General features: G+C 43.8%; 1 protein-coding gene across 23 annotated transcripts in view; it reads left to right on the plus strand.

The window, feature by feature from the left end:
• Positions 1 to 19,661, plus strand: part of CTNND1 (catenin delta 1) — a 57,696-nt gene that overhangs the window by 14,658 nt on the left and 23,377 nt on the right. For 8 of the 23 annotated variants that reach the window (XM_021925731.2, XM_021925723.2, XM_009186006.3 and 5 more), the window contains 4 exons: positions 12,613 to 12,731; positions 15,002 to 15,183; positions 17,515 to 17,586; positions 19,083 to 19,235. In XM_021925731.2, the coding sequence (XP_021781423.1) occupies positions 15,151 to 15,183; positions 17,515 to 17,586; positions 19,083 to 19,235 (258 nt within the window). In that variant the 5' untranslated portion in view covers positions 12,613 to 12,731; positions 15,002 to 15,150. Of the gene's footprint in view, positions 1 to 12,612; positions 12,732 to 14,894; positions 15,184 to 17,514; positions 17,587 to 19,082; positions 19,236 to 19,661 lie in introns of those variants that run through there. The other 15 variants (XM_017948363.3, XM_009186016.3, XM_017948365.3 and 12 more) reach the window with 4 other exon arrangements.

Raw genomic sequence — 19,661 nt, forward strand, 5'->3', positions numbered from 1 at the left:
TTGGCTAGTTGGAATGTAGCTAAACCTTTCCCAGTCACATTCTTTCTTCTGCCTCCCCTCCCTGTAATTCTTTCAGTGTTGGGCCTGCTTTGGAGAGAGAGGGGTGTGGGAAGTTAGACAACAAAACAGATTCATCCTTCCTACCCGCTGAGTATTCAGCTTACGTCTTGGGCCCTCCAGAGGCTTTCTTCGTATCCATTCATTATTCCTTTAGTTGGGGTTTCTAAATATGTCTGCAAAGAGCCTAAATACAATTAGAACTGGGACCTCTGGTGAAGTTAAGTTGAATTGTAATTGGTTGGCTATACTTGTCTTCTTCCCTCCCTCACACCCCAGGATTACTATATTTCTGAGTCAGCACTCCTTTTCTGTCTCACCTGCTCAATTTGATGCAGAGAACTTGCCAAGCATCCTTTTGGATTAGCAGCACTGATGTGGGTGTGTTCAGTTCTCTGCCTGGGTGTGTCTTTTACAACTTTTTTTTTGGTATCTCAGAAAACTCTCCTATACTAAAAGCTACTATTTTTATCTGCTTTAGTATATCTACTTCACACTGTGGTACTTAATTAAGTCTGATTATTTGGCCTGGGCTATGCATGAGGAAGAATTGGGTAAGAATACTAACTGTCATAACTAATTGTTCAGTATTCTTGAGAGATAAAGGGAGGTAGTCTGATTCCATGCCAAGTAAGAGATTGTTAACTTTTTTGTGTGTATGCTTCAGTGATAGAGTTTGTAATGGCTGGGCTCTGCTGCTGAAGTTCCATAGTGTTGCTCAATATTCTTTTCTATCCCACCCTAGAATGGCTATTGTGTATATTACTGCCCTACCCTTGCCACCTGGTCATACCAGATCCAGATAAGGACTAAATCCTTTTTTTTTTTGGTCACCCAGGCTGGAGTGTAGTGGCATGAACTCAGCTCACTGCAACCTCTGCCTCCTAGGCTCAAGTGATTCCCCTGCCTTAGCCACCTGAAGTAGCTGGGATTACAGGTGTGCACCACCATGCCCAGCTAATTTTTTTATTTTTAGTAGAGATGGGGTTTCACTATGTTGGCCAGCCTGGTCTTGAACTCCTGACCTCCAGTGGTTTGCCTGCCTCAGACTCCCAAAGCGCTAGGATTACGACAGGCTTGAGCCACCGTGCCTGGCCAAGGACTAAATCCTTCTAAGTTGTCTGTTTTAGACTTAGTTCTTTTGTATCATGTGCTGCTTTAGACGAGGGTTCGGCCCAGACTAATTCTAGCAGATCTAAGAAGATGAAAGAAATATAAGAAAAATAAAGGGAGAAGAAAAGATGAGAAGTGATAGCATACTACTAGTTAGTTCCTGGTATGCCCCTCTGGTTGGAGGACTCTGCTGAGCATCGTGCTATTTTTATGCAAAGGGAATTGAGCCCTTTGGGCAGAGGGTGTTGCTTCTTTGGATTTCAAGAATCTCTAGCTTTTTTTTTTTTTTTTTTTTTTTTGTGAGACGGAGTCTCTCTCTGTCGCCCAGGCTGGAGTGCAGTGGCGCGATCTTGGCTCACTGCAAGCTCTGCCTCCCGGGTTCACACCATTCTCCTGCCTCAGCCTCCCGAGTAGCTGGGACTACAGGCGCCCACCGCCACGCCCGGCTAATTTTTTGCATTTTTAGTAGAGACGAGGTTTCACCGTGTTAGCCAGGATGGTCTCGATCTCCTGACCTCGTGATCCGCATGTCTCAGCCTCCCAAAGTGCTGAGATTACAGGTGTGAGCCACCGCGCCCGGCCAAGAATCTCTAGCTTACAGAGCTTAACCTCTGTCTTCGTTTTTGCTTCTGTGACTTAGGGCTAATTTCCAATGGGTTGTACAAGATAATAGAAAAGTCTATCATTTATCTAATTCTTGGAGTTAGTGGAGGACCCTTATTAGGAGAGGAGGCTTTCTTTTCTGACTGGGCTCCAAATTTACAGCCCCTGACCCACTTCAGGGGGTTGTGAGCAGGAAAAGCTGATGTTGCTGTCTTGACCTCTTTGCTGCCAGTATTTGGCTTCTGTGCAATTCCTAGTGGTTGTCCTCTCATTCTCTAGGGAAATGGGGAACTTTGCTCCCAGCACCTGATTAAACTGCCTCTTTGTAGGGTGGAGTCCGCTGCCTTTGTTTGTTCTCTGTGGAGCCTGTCTTAGTAATCAACTCTATGCTTGTAGGGAAAAAGTTTGAAAGGCTGAAAACAGAGGTGGATGATAGGGAAGGTGAAGTTCCTAAAGTAGTTCTCCAAATGGGAATATTCCATTCACTGAATCCAGGTTGGTAATCAAATTGCCATAATGGGATGTGTCACATGTAGCTGAGCTGAATTAACAGCAGCAGTAGCTTTAAAATCCCTAATGCAGTGCCTCCAAAGTGAAGAAACTTGCCAAGTAGGAATCTTAAAAATTCCCTCACCCCCTCCAAACTCTTAGATCCACACACAGTATCTTTCTGCTGATTCTTGAAGGCCTGAGCTTTGTCCTACGTAGTGTTGGCTTGGGGCAGAGAGGAGGGTTGTTTTCCCTGAACATGATAAGGGGCTGAGCAGGGCAAAGTGGGGGCTCTGGCCCATGATTGGTAGACAGGATGCCCTGGAATGCGGTTGGCCTGAAGCCCAGAATCCAGCACTTTGTATTTGTTTGTTTCTGGGAGACTGTGGTCTGGTGCTACTGTGACAGGAAGTGAGAAAGCTGGGAGTGGGGGAACAGAGAGGGTCGATGTCTTTGTGGTTCTCCTGTGAAATCTCTTTGTCCCTGGAGAGCAGCTCTGCTGCAGAGCTCTGCCGAGAAGAGAGCAGCCTTTGTGTGTCTAATGGGTCTCCGAGCATCTAGCTACTCCAAGGGATTAGGGAGTGTGAATTCTGACTGTGGCCTTTTGCGTTTTAGCACTTGAGTTATATAAATGGCCTCGATCTCTTAGCACTGGGAAGCTTACTGAGTTTTGTGTGTGCTGCTATTTTTTGTGGATCTCTAAGATTTAATTAAGAAAGGAATTCTAGAAGGAAATAGACGTTAAGGAATGTTCATTTGCTGTGTATATTGCAGGTACCTTGTTGGGCTTAAAAGGGACAGAAAGAAACAGGTAATGCTGAGGTCCTTTACATTTTAGGTCTCATCCTTCCAATTGGCACCCTACTACATACAGATCAGGAGAAACCTACCTACTTAGTATTAAGAGTTACTAGCAATTCCCTAATGTTTGAACATGACTAGACAATGGTTGGTAGTTTCCTAGGATTTTTCTTCCCTATGTCTAGACTGAAATAGCACCTGCAATACCCTCTCTCTTCCTTCCCTCTTTTCTCCCTTGTTTTGTGTTTTCCCTGCCTTCCATTCCAGCTGTGAAATAGGCATCTTTTCTCACTTTGTGGATTGGGTGGCTGAGTCCTTAACTTTGAGCCAAGCTGGCTGGTTCCTGAGCACACACACAAACCCGCCTTTGATTGTCCAGGAGGACAGCTGCCCTAGAGGCAGATTGCTAACATACCACTAGAACAATCCTTCTTCTCTGTTCTTATGCTGGCTAGCACAATCTTTACTGCCTCTAGTTCCTTCTGTTTCCCACCCCAGCTCTGATCTTTGCTTTTGGCTTAGTGAGATGTCACATTAAAAATGAGAGTAGGGATATTTGTGATTGGATTTTTTTTCTTGTGGTAGGGTTGAAGGGGTAATCAGAGAATGTGACATGTAGCCAGCTTTCTAGAGCAGGCTTGCCAGTGGTAAGGTAGGTGATTTTTACAGAGTAGTGCCTCTTTTGTTCTTAGCACCTTTCCTCCCAAGTACTAGGTCCTTATAAAAGGGGAGATAAATCTGAGGTAGCCTGCAAGCTACTCTTCCCAAATTGAGTAAGGTTTTGTTCTTTAAAGACCCAAAAGTCTAGCTGGTTCCATTCCACCTTCTCTTGCTTCCTTCCCCTCTCCGTAAAAAAATGTTAACTTTGGGTTAACTTCTCAATTGGAACTAGAATGTCATTAAAAAAAAATTTTTTTTGGAGACAGGGTCTTACTCTGTCACCCAGGCTGGAGTACAGTGGCGCAATCTCGGCTGACTGCAGCCTAGAACCCCCAGGCTCAAGTGATTCTCCCCCCTCAGCCTCCCGAGTAACTGGAACTACAGGCACATGTCACTACACCCGGCTAATTTTTTTGTATTTTTTGTAGAGATGGTGTCTTGCCATTTTGCCCAGGCCGGTCTCGAACTCCTGAGCTCAAGCCGTCTGCCCGCCTCAGCCTCCCAAAGTGCTGGGATTACAGGCTTGAGCCACCTCGCCTGGCCTTAAGAATGACTTTTAACCACAGGAAGCATAGGAAATTCATACTCTTTCCACTTTATCAAGAAGGAACATGGACTTGGAATAAAATAGGAGTTTCCACTACTTACTACTAGTTGATGAACTTGGGCAAGATACTAAATACTTGTGATATACAGGTAGTATGCTTATTTATAAAAAGAGGCCATTACCTCAGCAGGTGTTGAAAGGATTATATGATAACTTCAAGGGGAAGAGCAATAATACACAACTTTTCTTCCCCTTCAAAGTAGGATTTTCTTCTTTCAGATAAGGAGAAACATTTCCTCCTACTATCTGTCCTAAAGCTGAGAAAGGACCTTAACACTTCTGATTGATTCATTTATAGATTGACATGTTCTGTCTCCCTGTTGCTTGTCTCAAAAAGAAGACATACTCCAAACTTGATGAAAAGAGTGCCTTATTGGTCTTTTCAGGATTTTAAGAAATTGGGACTGTAAATATGGCTCAATTACATGCTTCCACCTTTTCCAAGTTACTTTCAAATGATGGGCAAAGAGGTGGGGGAATGCCATAGATTGAAAGTCAGGAAGTTTGGTGAGAAGCTGCTATTTTGTTTGTTTGTTTGTTTCTTTCTTTCTTTTTTGAGACGGAGTTTCGCTCTTGTTGCTCAGGCTGGAGTGCAATGGCGCAATCTCTGCTCACTGCAACCTCCACCTCCTGGGTTCAAGCGATTCTCCTGCCTCAGCCTCCCGGGTAGCTAGGATTACAGGCACCCACCACCACGCCAGGCTAATTTTTGTATTTTCAGTAGAGACAGGGTTTCGCCATGTTGACCAGGCTAGTCTCAAACTCCTGACCTGGTGATCCGCCCGCCTCAGCCTCCCAAAGTGCTGGGATTACAGGCCTGAGCCACCGCGCCCGGCTGAGAAGCTGCTATTTAAAAAAGGAATGTGAGCTCAAACACTTGGGTGACCCCTAGTAAATTCTAGCCTAGGGTATGGAAGGGTATAAGGTGTCTTAGTTAATTTTAGGATTTCTCTTTTATGACATGAGACCTAAACAATACCTTTGCATTTCAATTAGGTTTTTTCTTATTTTTCATAGTGTACCTGATCTTTCTCCTCTTGTAGGAAGGAGAAAGGCATTTGGCTTCTCCCCTTCCTTTAGTCTAACACTTCGCTCTGTTTTTTTGCCACTCCCTCTTATCTTTGTTTCCTTATCGGCCTCTCCCTAAAGCCCTGCTTTCTCCTTTTAAGGCTAGGTGAGGTGCCTTTGGCAAGGTTGCACAGGGATCCAGGTAAGTAACTCAGTCTCTTCTCAGGATAAGAGAAAACTCAATGTTAACTGTCCCAGTGGAGGGCCTTGGAGAGGCATGTGGATAATGGGGGAGGAGAAGGAGGCGGCCTGGCCTGAGAGATCAGGACTTGTTAGACCAGTCCTGTGTGTGCGTCATGCATGCTCCATAGAGAAGCAGGTTTTGTTTCTTTCTGTACCCTTTCAGTCCTGGGCCCCCTCACTAGCTGAGAGCCACACCCTTCCTTGGCTTTAAAGCCAGCCCAGCGCTAAGCCATTTTAGTATGTTATGGTTTAGGGGGGGTTCTCAGAATACTTGGGAGGGGTAAAGAGAAAGAGAAGAATGTTTTATTTGGTCTCAGAATTTAGGAGGTCATGATAGTGGAGGTGAATTTTTTTTTTAAGTTACAGTAAAAACTTTGAATGTTGACAGGTAGCTTTGAGTAAGGATTATAAGACTAAAGGGAGTTTAAGGTACCCTGGTGATGTATAGAGGTTGTCAGCTCAAATTCCTTTTAACAAGGAGTATTAAAAAAAAGTTTATATCTTTGTTTTTTAAAAAATTCTTTTCTCTGACATTCCAGAGAGAATGCATCCCTCTTTCCTAAGAGGAGGGTGGTTTGCCCAGAGCCTGCCTTAATTCATGAGAGAGATTCCTGGTGGACACCTAGTTTTTCCTCATGAAAGTAAGACTTCTTTTGTCAGCCTTTTACCCTCTTTTAAAAGAAAATCCTTAACCAAATTAAATTTAACAGTGTTTAATTGAGCAAAGAACAATTCACGCATTGGGGAGCCTTCTGAGCCAGAGTAGGCTCAGAGACTCCAGCGCAGTCATGTGGTAGAAGATTTATGGACAGAAAAAGGAAAGTGATGAACAGAAAATGGAAGCGAGGTATGGAAACGGCTGAAATGGTTATGGCTCGGCTGGCAGTTGCTTTATTTGTTCATGGTTTGAACAGTTGGCCCGCCTTTGATTGGCCAAAACTCAGTGATTGGCACAAGAGTAGGTTACAGTCTATTTCTACCACCATTTAGGTTATAGTTCATTATGTACAGAGAAATCTTTAGGCCAAACTTAAAATATGTAAGGAGGCAGCTTTAGGCTAAACTTGATTTAACACTTCTAAATGGAGAAGTTGGGCCTAGCAGGAAGCAGATCCATGAGGAAGCATAGAAACAGTGAACACTAGGAGAAGGCCATATCCAGAATAATACAGGTTTTGTGACTTGAGTAGTGCTCAGTTGAGATTGTGAAGTGAGCACAGTCCTTTTAATCTTAATGCAAATCAGCTTAAGGGACTTGGAATTAACAGAAGGTGAGTCTTCCCAGTGAAGTGAAAAATACTAGAACTGTTCTGACTGAGCATGAAGGTGGAACATGGCGGGGCATGGTGGCTCACGCCTGTAATCCCAGCACTTTGGGTGGCTGAGGCTGGCAGATCACTTGAGGTCAGGAGTTCAAGACCAGCCTGGCCAACGTGGTGAAACTGTGTCTCTACTAAAAATACAAAAATTAGCCGGGCGTAGTGGCACATGCCTATAGTCCCAGCTACTTGGAAGGCTGAGGCAGGAGAATCACTTGAACCTGGGAGGTGGAGGTTGCAGTGAGCCGAGATCACGGCATTGTACCTGGGCGACAGGGCGAGACTCCATCGCAAAAAAAAAAAAAAAAAAAAAGGTGGAACATCAAGTGAAGGTAGGGTGGGGTACTTCGACTTTGTACTCTGGCACAAGCACTGATAAGAAGCCATAGAAAATCTTGACAAAATATATTTCTTTGATTTAGAAACAAAATGGCAATTTTCTTTGTTTGTGGTTGAACCGGAGTAATTTCTTCAAATTTGGGGTCAGGTGCCAGTTAAGGCAAATAAATGCCTTTTAGGTATCTGGAGGGCCCCTTTCTGGCTTGAATGTTATGTAATACAGTTCTGTAGTGTTACAGGTGCTATGTTTTGTTGATTTAGTATTCTGTAGTAGGAGGCTCGGTATGGTACTTATTATTTACTTATTTACTATTAATTTACTTATTTATTTTTGAGACCGGGTCGCCCAGGTGGCAATGTAGTGATTGTGGCTCACTGCGGTCTGGACCTCCTAGACTCAAGCAATACTCCCACCTCAGCCTCCTGAGTAGCTGGGACTACAGTGTGCACCACCACGCCCAGCTAATTTTTGTAATTTTTTTGTAGAGGCGGGGTTTCGCCATGTTGCCCAGGCCGGTCTTTAAACTCCTGGGCTCAAGTGATCTGCCCACCTTGGCCTCCCAAAGTGCTGGGATTACAGGTGTGAGCCACTGCACCCAGCCCAATGTGCTTTTGAAAAAAGCCATTTGCAGTCCCTAGAATGGCTGGGCACAGTGGCGCATGCCAGTAATCCCTGCACTTTGGGAGGCCAAGGTGGGATTGCTTGAGCCCACGAGGTATATGCTGTAGTGAGCTGTGATCACACCACTGCACTCTAGTCAGGGCAACAAGAGCGAGACCCTGTCTCAAAAAAAAAAAAATTTCCTAGAATGACATGGAAGTGGAGTTTTGCCTGTCATTGTTTTTAGAGGGAGAGCGTAAATATGTGACATTCGTTTTGTTGTTGTTGTTGTTTTTGAGACAGAGTCTCACTCTGTCGTCCAGGCTGGAGTACAGTGGTGCAATCTCAGCGCACTGAAACCTCTGCCTCCTGAGTTGAAGCAATTCTCCTGCCTCAACCTCCTGAGTAGCTGGGATTTCAGGTGTGTGCCAACATGCCCGGCTAATTTTTTTGTATTTTAAGTAGAGATGGGGTTTCACCATGTTGACCAGGCTGGGTTTGAACTCCCAACCTCAAGTGATCCTCCCATCTTGGTCTCCTAAAGTGCTGTGATTGCAGGTATGAGCCGTGGTGCCCGGCCGTGACATTGGTTTTGATTTTATAATGAATAAATAGGAAGATAGGAGGAGAGTTGCCTTTGAGACTGGCTGCCGGAGACAAAATTATTTTTGCAAAAACCCAAAGATTGGTGAACTTTAGAGTTCACACAGGCTATGGTTTTATATATATTAGTCCATTAAAACTAAACCATGAAGAGTAATAAAAATGGAAGCTTACAGGGGTTATAACTTTTCCAAGGTCTCCTAGCTAGTTTTTGGAGGAGCCAGGACTTGGACTCCCAGTCTTTTGACCCCTAATCTGGAGTTTTATTTTGTTTTTCCCTCTAAAAGTGAATAATTCCTGTAGTTTTCAGGTCTGCTGCAAATGGAAGAGGGGATCCTGGGGAGGCTGGTTTACAAACTTCAAAAACTCTACCAACCACACCCAAGCTGGAGTTCCTGTAGTAGTAACAATATTACTGGCTTTCTGTGCGTCAAGACATTTTTCTAAGCACTTTACATGAAATGCCTCATTTAATCTTCACAACCACCCTATGTATTTTTATTCCTCCATTTTACAGAAAAGAAAGCTGCAGTTTCGAGTGGTTGATACTTTGCCCAAAGTCATATAGCTAAAAGTGATAGATCTTATACTTAAACCCAGGCAGATAACAAAGCCTATACGCTTAACCCCTTAAGAATCATAATTCCAATTTGTATTTCTTTAGCCAGTTTACAGTAGAAGAAATCATTCCAGGGACTGTGCTGTTGGTAGGTGATTTTTTGTGGGGGTACTGAGTCTTGCTCTGTCACCCAGGCTGATGTGCAGTGGCATGATCTCGGCTCACTGCAACTTCCGCCTCCTGGGTTCAAGTGATTCTCCTGCCTTAGCCTCCTGTGTAGCTGGGATTACAGGTACGCACCACCACGCCTGGCTAATTTTTGTATTTTTAGTAGAGGTGGGGTTTCACCATGTTGGTCACGCTGGTCTCAAACCCCTGACCTTGTGATCTGCTCACCTCGGCCTCCCAAAGTGCTGGGATTACAGACATGAGCCACTGCGCCCAGCCGGTAAGTGATTTTTTTTTTTTTTTTAACCTCCTATCTGGTTAGCATTGTCTAGTTGTTTGGTCCTTCTGGGTATTTGATTTAATTTAACTTATTTTGGTTTGGAGTGCTTACAGAAGAGACTGAGTTTTTATCATTATCATTGCTTGGATGAAGGATGTTTACTATGGACTATGGACTCTGGATAATAGCAGGAATATCTTTCTAGTGTGAGTGGGATCCGGTAATGTAGGACTTACGGCTTATTAAGAGTAAAACTAGGTATTCTCAGAAAATCTAGTCTTAAGGGGAAATAACAAGTTTCACTTTATGTCTCCTCAACCCCCTGACTTCAGGAATTCTTTTTTTTTTTGTGAGAGCAAATGTAATCTATTTAAATCTAAGTAAGTGGTAGCTGGCTGCAGTGGCTCATGCCTGTAATCCCAGCACTATGGGAGGCTGAGGCAGGTGGATCACGAGGTCAGGAGATCAAGACCATCCTGGCTGACACGGTGAAACCCCGTCTCCACTAAAAATACAACAAATTAGCCGGCGTAGTGGCACGCGCCTGTAGTCCCAGCTACTAGGGAGGCTGAGGCAGCAGAATCGCCTGAACCTGGGAGGTGGAGGTTGCAGTGAGCTGAGATTGCGCCACAGCACTCCAGCCTGGGCCACTAAGCGAGACTCTGTCTCAAAAAAAAAAAAAAGTAAGTGGCAAACCTGGAAAGGTATTGGGCTGGACTTGTAATTATGACTCCTGACTGTCTGCCAAAGTCAGCTGAAAGTTTGTAGTGTAATCTTCTTGATGCATATGGCATGGAGAAGAATCTTTTTTTCCTTAAGTCTCCAAGTTATGAGACCATTTACTGTAGCCTGCCTAACAGCTTCATTCTTTCCCCACTCATACATTCTTTTTCCTTCCATTTTTTTTTTGTTTTCTCACTTATATGTAGATATTATGGGTAACTCTTGAGCCTGAAAAAACAAAGTAGAACCCTTTTCTTTCCCTGTTTTCCTGTGATGATTAAGAAGAAAGCTCTCAAAGGTTGTAGAGGAGAGGCTCCGGACCATCCAGCTGGTACTGACTGCACTTCTATTTGGACTGGACACCATGGCATAGAAAGAGAAACAGGCTTTGGAATGGCATAGACCTGGGTTTAAATTCAAAATTTGCTATTAACTGTGAGACCTTGGGTAGTTTCTTTACCCATGAGTCTTATTTGCAGTAAAACTTCCTTAGGGTTGTTGTAAGGATTGCCAAGATAGTAAATGTAAAACATTCAGTAATCATTAGTTTGTTTCACATTCTCTTTCTCCAAGGTAATAAATTGTTAAGGCCTCAAATACAGAATCAAGAACTTATTATGACAGATGTGTAATGATGTGATGGCTTCCAAGCACTAGAGCAGTGCCCTTTGTCCCAGAAACACTGGTATAGGTGGGACCTCCTAGTAAATAGATTAGGAGTAGGGAAACCAGCCCATTCACCCCTTAGAACCTAGTTATGTTTTTGATCCAGTTGATTTCATCTACTAGTTCACAAAATAGTTTGAGGCTGAGACGTACTGTGAAGTAATTGGAAGTGTTAAACCAACTTTTGAAACAACTTAATACCTGACATTTGTATATAATGTTGTCTCACCTGATCCTCACAACTCTGAGTTAGACCGGGCTAATTTCCTACCTCCTGGGAAGCAGCAATTTTGTTTTTCTTTTTCCCCAATTTGGTTCCTGGAAACGGGGTAAATGGATTTGGCATCTTACAAGTGAGAACATGACAGGGTTTACTGCCATTGTTGGGTAGTAGTAAAGCCAGAACTGGGACCAGTCTTCTGAATTGTGTTCTATCTCATATGGCCTCTGCTTCAGCCCTCTTTCAGGCAGAATATCTCCCCATGCTTTTAGACCTAGGAATCTGATCTTTTTGTTTAATTGTGCTGTCTTCTTTTCCAAATTAGAGCCGAGTGGTCAGCTTTAAGAAGATGGTGGAAGCTAATGTTTCTCCAGATACTGCTTTCTGACCTAGAACCCTGAGCATTTTTCCTATCTCCCTTCCTAACCTTCTTCATTGAATTTAAGTTGCAGGGCCATTTATGGCCATCTGTACACTTTCTCTTTGCAGCAGAGAATGTCACTGTATCCCCCATGGTAGCAGTAATTTGGGCTTTTATTAGCAAAGAAGATTATAGGGTGGATGCTGCTGGAGTGGTAATTGCACTTCAGACCCTGTTGGAATTCAGTAACTGGAAGAGTCTCTTTTTGAGCTCAGAGTCCTCTTGGTGTGGAAGGTTCATAGGTCATTGTACATAGTGGATAAGGGCAAGTACTTAAGAAATGGAGATGAAAGGGGAGCCCCGGTTTTTTTTTTTTTTTTTTAAATAAGGGTGCTTATTCAAGAAAGACCTTTGGGTGGCCTACTGGAATGTAGGTTGGGAATATGAGAAAGTGGCAATGGGTTTTAGACTGAAAGGAAGAAGAGTTGATAAGTGATTATGGGAACTCCAAGCTGGGGTAGGAGGAATTTAGGGAAGGGCGACCACGTTCTTTAAACTTAGGGACTGCATTGATTCAGGAGTTTATTGGGCACTTATTAATCAGTTCCTTTGGGTACTCTTGCTTGCTGACTTCTGCATACACTCTAAGGCAAACAGGACCAAGCATTTGTGCTTGGTGGGGCTCTGGGGAGCGTGGGAAAGGGAACTGAAGCAAAAGGCTCAGCCTAGGCTAGTTCCCACATGTCTTCCCCACACAACTTTTGCATTGGTTTCTCAATGTCTTTGTGGGCATGCTGGGACTGGGCTTTGAGGTTTCTGCCTTACGGGTGGGAAGGGAGGGGGAAGGGCATTCCAACAGCAGTTTTTTTCTTTTTCCCCAATTTGGTTGCTGGAAACAGGGTAAATGGATTTTTATGCATATTATAACCTGTTCTGGTTATGTATGGAAATACAAGTAGAGGAACTCACACGACAGTAGAATCCAGGTTTTAATGAAAACAACATCCAAGGCCTAGGTATCTGAACACAGCAAGGTCTAAAGGGCACTTGTCTGTCACATTAAGCAATTCCAAGTCATATTTTAAATTACTTCCTTTCATTCCTAATGTTGCCCCTTGCTCTTCTTGTTTCTGTGTATTGGGTATATTTTATTTTCCTCTCATTCCCATTTTTCCTTCAAATATTTCTGCAGCGCTCTCCTTCCTGCTTCCTCCTTGCTGTGGTGGCTGGGATGCTTCTTCCATGATTTTTTGAATCTAGACTGGGCTGTTCTCTGTGTTAAACCAATCAGTTGCGACCTTCTCTTAACAGGTGTGTATGGAAATATGTTTATTAAGAATGAAAAATATTTTTAAGAAATATGTATTTTTATTCCTCTCATGTCATAGCAGAAAAAAATCTTTTTAAGTACCTTTTTTCTTTATGGGTTGGTGAGAGGGTGGGAATTGGGGAGAATATTTATTTCAAAACCTGTCTTTCAACATTGTATATTTTGGACTGGCATAAAGTCTCTCATAGCTATAAGACAGAAAAAAACCCATTGAGTCCAACAGAGTATCACTAATGCCTGTTAAACCTCCTGTTTATATAATGATATGGAGAACTCTTCATTTCTATATAACTATATTTTATTGTATAGATAGCACACATAGACCCTTAGATACTTGGATATTTATCCTGAGTTGGAACAAAGAAAGGGGTAAAAATATAGTCTATTTAGAACAAGGGTGTCCAATCTTTTGGCTTCCCTGGGCTACACTGAAAGAATTGTCTTGGGCCATACATAATGTACACTAAGAATAGCCAGTGAGCTAAAAAAAAAAAAAAAATCTCATAATGTTTTAAGAAAGTTTGCAAATTTGTGTTGGGCCGCATTCAAAGCTGTCCTGGGCTGCATGTGTCCCGTAGGCTGTGGGTTGGACAAGCTTGAGTTAGAGCTTTCTGCAGGATTACAGAGATGTAGGAACTTCAGCCATTGACTTGTGGAGGTTAGGATATGAACTACTGTGAGGTGCACTTTCAGAGGTTGAGGCTAATACTTCTTTTCCTACTTCCCAAGGAGGTGAAGTTTCCTTAAGACAGTGCTTTTTTACACAGAGTTTTTTGTGGTTCTATTACTCTGTTGTCTCCATTAGTCAAGGAACACGTTTTGCCATCAATATTATATTTAACAAACTATAGTAGTATAGTTTTGGAAAGTAGAAAGGCCCTTTTATGAATGTATTATTATATTTTTGGAGGCAGAGTCTTGCTCTGTTGCCCAGCTTGGAGTGCAGTGGTGCCATCTCGACTCACTGCAACCTCCGTCTCCTGGGTTCACACAATTCTCATGCCTCAGCTGGGATTACAGGTGCCTAGCACCATACCTGGCTAATTTTTGTATTTTTAGTAGAGATAAGGTTTTCCCATGTTGGCCAGGCTGGTCTTGACCAAGTGAACCTGACTTCAAGTGATCCACCCACCTTGGCCTCTTAAAGTGCTGGGATTACAGGTGTGAGCCACCGCGCCCAGCCTACTTTGATTTCTTTTTTTTTTTTTAGTCAGGCTCTGTCACCCAGGCTGGAGTGTAGTAGCGCGATCTCAGCTCACTGTAAGTTCCACCTGCCGGGTTCACGCCATTCTCCTGTCTCAGCCTCCCAAGTAGCTGGGACTACAGGCTCCCACCACCACGCCCGGCTAATTTTTTGTATTTTTAGTAGAGACAAGGTTTCACCGTGTTAGCCAGGATGGTCTTGATCTGCTGACCTCGTGATCCACCCGCCTCGGCCTCCCAAAGTGCTGGGATTACAGGCATGAGCCACCGTGCCCGTCCTTTTTTTGTATTTTTTCAGTAGAGACGGGTTTCACTATGTTGGCCAGACTGGTCTCGAACTTCTGACCTCGTGATCCGCCTGCCTCGGCTTCCCAAAGTGCTGGGATTACAGGCGTGAGCCACAGCGCCTGGCCTTTTCGTTTCTTAATTGGCATTTTAGTTTAGCATAGTAATTTTTTTTTTTTAAATTTGCTGCCACTTCAGCAGTTTTAGTGTTAGATGTGGGAGAGGTTAAGTAAGATCTGTATTGCCCTATTATCTCTAAAAGTGGCTTGTCCCTGCAGGATAGTGAATGCTTGTCTGTACCATGGAGTTACACATTTCACTGAGTTGATACCAGCAGATTTTTTTCAGGGAAAAATAATCCAATCACATAACTACAGCACCTCACCACATTCTCCCTCTCCTAACAGTGTAGAGACTTAGATTTAATTGCACCATTCCTTTCAGTAGTTATTTCTGGTGGGATGTTGAAGAGAGCATAGTGGGCAAAGGATTCCGCTTGAACAGACACTGGTGATGGGCTCCCAGGCTTGGTGGTGGCTTGCTTTCTGCACTGCAGTAAAACCACGAGAGGGCATCTTTGGCTCTGGGATTAATAATTCATCTGTCTTCTCTGACCTGTGACCTTTTCTCTCCTTTCTCTTACCCTTTCCCGGTAGTGTGAAGTGAGGGGGTCTCTCTCCCTCCTTCTCCTTCCTCTGTGATTCACCTTCCTTTTTACCCTGCCCTGCGGCGGCTCTGCCCCTTACCTTCATGGACGACTCAGAGGTGGAGTCGACCGCCAGCATCTTGGCCTCTGTGAAGGAACAAGAGGCCCAGTTTGAGAAGCTGACCCGGGCGCTGGAGGAGGAACGGCGCCACGTCTCGGCGCAGCTGGAACGCGTCCGGGTCTCGCCACAAGATGCCAACCCACTCATGGCCAACGGCACACTCACCCGCCGGCATCAGGTAACCCCTCTCTCCATCAGATGTGCAGGTAGGACTTTGGCATGATCACAGAGAGGCTATGATCCTTTTTGGGAAGCTACTCTCCTTTTGGTGATGGGCTCTCCAGTGCCCATTCTTCCAGGGATTTTTTTCCAGAGGTGTTAAATGCTGATGAGATACAAGGAATATTGCTGCTGGACTGAGTTGGGCGGAGTTACTGTCTCTAGAAGCATCCATCTGACTTCTGTTTTGCTGGAGTAGGTTTTTTGGGGTGGGCTACAATTCAAGTAATGGTAGATAGTGTAGTTTGCAGCTGTACTCAAGTTACTTTTCTGATTTTTTTTTCCTTGGTATCAAAAAATCAGGAAAGTAAATGCCCACGTAGTGGTTGGGCATCTTGTGCGCTCAGCTCTAGTTCAGTCTCCCTGAGGGAACAGTCTGTACCCAGGTGTGGCAGTATCCATAAATTGTGTACTCCTGCTCTATATTGTCCTTGTGTGCTCTTTTTGTTGGCTGTGTAAATCATGTGTTGGAGGAAGGGGTCATTGTTAATTCTGTTGGTTAGAGTTGGAGAGGGAGCATCATGCTGCTGTTTAACCCAAATAACCACAGGAGCCAGTGGTCTCTGGGTTGGCTGACTCTGTGATGTGACTTGGGAGAGCTGGTGTTAGGAATAAGAAGTATCTTATGTTTCCTCTGGTTTTTCTAGTCTGACTTTGCTGTGATGTAATCTGTCTGAGGTTTTGTCTGTCTTCCTGTGTGTGTGTGTGTGCATGTGTGTGTGTGGTAGGCATTGCCTGATAGATTGCATCTTACGAGAGATTTCTGGGTGGGAACCAGAACAGTGCTCATGCCCTTATAGTCCTTTTCATTGAGTAATAATTTATTTATTTATTTATGACAGAGTCTCGCTCTGCCTCCAGGCTGGAGTGCAGTGGTGCAATCTTGGCTCACTGCATCCTCCGCCTCCCGGGTTCAAGCGTTTCTCCTCCCTCAACCTCCTGAGTAGCTGGGACTACAGGCACGTGCCACCACACCCAGCCAATTTTTGTATTTTTAGTAGAAATGGCGTTTCACCATGTTGGCCAGGATGGTCTCGATCTCTTGACCTTGTGATCCGCCTGCCTTGGCCTCCCAAAGTGCTGGGATTACAGGTGTGAGCTACCGCACTGGCTGGGTAATTTTTTTTTTTTTTTTTTTTTAAGATAGAGAAAGTCCCTCATACTGAGGAACCTTGCAAAAAGAACAGAATTCCAATTGGAGGATCAAGGAGTCTGAGGGAGGCAGCATGCTTGCAGTGTTCCTGGGATTTTTACAGGAACTACAATAGAAAGTTAGGTATGAAATTATATTGAAAGAGGAAAGCAGGACTGCTCAGGTTTGGAGGTCATGGGGAATTCCAGGATTCAGTATGTGGTTTCTCTCTTATTTTTAACTTCTGCTTAGCAGTAAAACCACACCCTTCCTTCTTCCTGAAAGTAATGTTTAACTTCCTCTCCCTGCAGCATTACACTCTATGTAATGGGAGTGGGGTGGAGGAAGAGTCTCCCAAAGTGGTTGGCTCTCACTGTTCTACTGGAAGAGGAGCAGGCAAATACATTTTTATGTGGTATAAAGATTATTTCCTGCTGCTTAAGACAGAGCAACTTCTGGATGACATTTTGGAATGTATTCTGTGGCTCTAATAATTGTTGGTAAAGATGTTGAGCCTTCTCTTTTCTTGAGAGGAGTTGGGGTGCTTGTTTTTATACTTGGAAAGGGAGACTCGTATCTCTTGCTTTTTTCTTTAATTAAATTTCTATTTTTTACATTAGGACATGATAGCCATCTTGCTTCTTTCTTTAAAAAGCTGCCGGGAATGGGAGTTTCCAGTGGTAGTACTGCATGAAGATTCATGAGACTACAAAGCTCTTTGGAAACTCCCCAACTTAGCCCTTCCAACTTTCCTTACATTTTTATGGCTTTCCAAAAAGGTTGCATGTAGGGGAAATTATCTAGGTCTGTACTGTTTATTCAGCATATAGTTTTTGAGCACCTGTTATGTGCAGGCACTGCTCAAGGCACTAGGGAATATATCACTAAACTAATCCCAAAAACCCTCTGCCGTCATGGAGCTTACATTCTTATGTTCCAGAGACCCTGTCTGCCAGAGTTCCAGGCCTGATTTTCAATTTTGAGGAAAGTGCTAAGACTAAAGAGTGATATGGTTCTTTTATGAGTACTGACACAAGGACTCCAGGCCACACATATCTACTTGAAAGCCCTCTTTCTGTTTGAAAAAAAGATCATTTGTGTTTGGTAGAGCAAAAGAAGGCCACAAAATGAATTGTCTTCTTGTGGACTGTGTTTCAGAACGGCCGGTTTGTGGGCGATGCTGACCTTGAGAGACAGAAATTTTCAGATTTGAAACTCAACGGACCCCAGGTAATTCTTTGGCTCAAGACGTGGGTTGCTTCATTCGTATTTTCTTATTTCCCCAGCCTATAAGAGCATATTTGTGTCTTGTAAAGTGCCTGGCACATTGTACACACTCGTCAATTAGTTTCTTTCATTTACGAAAACAAAGAAGTGGAGCTCCAAAGTATATATGTAGTTTTGTTTTGAAATGAATTTTAATGACCATTGATCTTTATGACTATTCCTTTTCCCCACTGCCATCCCATTTGATCCCTAAGTACTGCGTTTCTTTTCTAGAGACAGTAGGCTTCTACTCTGCAGCAGAAAACGCTACCTAAAATCTGGCTGGTCTTGAGCCTTTTAGATAGTATCTGAAGAGTAACATAAAGCCAGTCAAAAGATGGCTCTTACTGGGATTTTCAGGTTTGTCTTAAAAGTTCTTTATTTTTGGCCAGCTACGGTGGCTTACGCCTGTAATCCCAGCACTTTGGGAGGCTGAGGTGGGCAGATCACCTCAGGTCAGGAGTTCGAGACCAGCCTGACCAACATGGAGAAACCCCATCTCTACTGAAAATACAAAATTAGCCGGGCATGGTAGCACATGCCTGTAATCCCAGCTACTCGGGAGGCTGAGGCAGGAGAATTGCTTGAACCTGGGAGGTGGAGATTGTGGTGAGCTGAGATCATGCCATTGTACTCCAGCCTGGGCAACAAGAGCAAAACTCCATCTCAAAAAAAAAAAAGTTCTTTATTTTAGGCTGGGCATGGCATCTCATGCCTGTAATTCCAGCACTTTGGGAGGCCAAGGCAGAGCAAAACTCCGTCTCAAAAAAAAAAAAGTTCTTTATTTTGGCCAGGCATGGTCTGCTCATTCCTGTAATTCCAGCACTTTGGGAGGCTGAGGCTGGAGGATTGCTTGAGCCCAGGAGTTCAAGACCAGCCTGGGCAACATAGTGAGACCCTGTCTCTACAAAAAAAAATAAAATTAGCCAGGCATGGTGGCATGAGCCTGTAGTTCTAGCTACTCAGGAGGCTGAAATGGTAAGATTGCTTGAGCCTGGGAGGTTGGGGCTCCAGTGAGCTATGATCATGCCACTGCACTCTAGCTTGTGTGACAGAGTGAGACCCTATCTCAAATAAATAAATAAAAGTTATTTATTTATTGGGTGAGCTGCTCTTTTGAGGGGTCACTCAGATATAGGTGAAATTGCAGTTAACACAGTTCATGTTCACTTAGATGACCACAGCTGGGAAGTTAAATCTACTGTCTGTCACTTGGATGTTGGTGTGGCTATAATTAACTCAGTTCATGTTTGTTAAATGACTACAACTGGGAAATTATGTCTGCTGTCCTTTTGTACAAGTTCAAAAGATGACAGCCACCCATCTAAAAATCCTGAGGCCTATAGAAGATGCATGAGGAGTCCCTGTTTCCAGGGTCACTACTTACGCTTCTTATTAGGATGGCTTGTTAATACATAGTGCTTAATAGTAGTTCCTTCTCTTTTCTCTTTTGCATATAGGATCATAGTCACCTTCTATATAGCACCATCCCCAGGATGCAGGAGCCGGGGCAGATTGTGGAGACCTACACGGAGGAGGATCCTGAGGGAGCCATGTCTGTAGTCTCTGTGGAGACCTCAGATGATGGGACCACTCGGCGCACAGAGACCACGGTAAACTAAGACGTGTGTAAGATCTGGAAGTGATAAGAGGTCTTTTATTCTCTATTAGGGGAGGGGTTAAGCACTTAATTAAAATGGAGGACTGATATGCCGTTATTGATCTGATTGCATAAAGTGATCTCTGGCCAGATAGAAAGGATGAAGAGATATGGGGAAATCTAATGGCATAGGGAAGAGAGAAGGTATATCAAGGTCTATAGTAGGTTCCCTTATAGGCATAGTTACTGTCAGGGCAATTTTCCTACTTGGGGACTTCCTACAGGATGGAAAGAAAGATAGATGGTAGGCCTTAAGGCATTTCTAGGTAAAGTGTCCTAGGGATGTAAAGGTTTGTTTCTTTTAGAGTGGTATAGAATTTAATTGTTCATGGCTGGGCACGGTGGCTCACGCCTGTAATCCTAGCACTGTGGGAGGTGG

The sequence above is a fragment of the Papio anubis genome, chromosome 12, assembly GCF_008728515.1.
Source record: "Papio anubis isolate 15944 chromosome 12, Panubis1.0, whole genome shotgun sequence".
Lineage (NCBI taxonomy): Eukaryota > Metazoa > Chordata > Mammalia > Primates > Cercopithecidae > Papio > Papio anubis.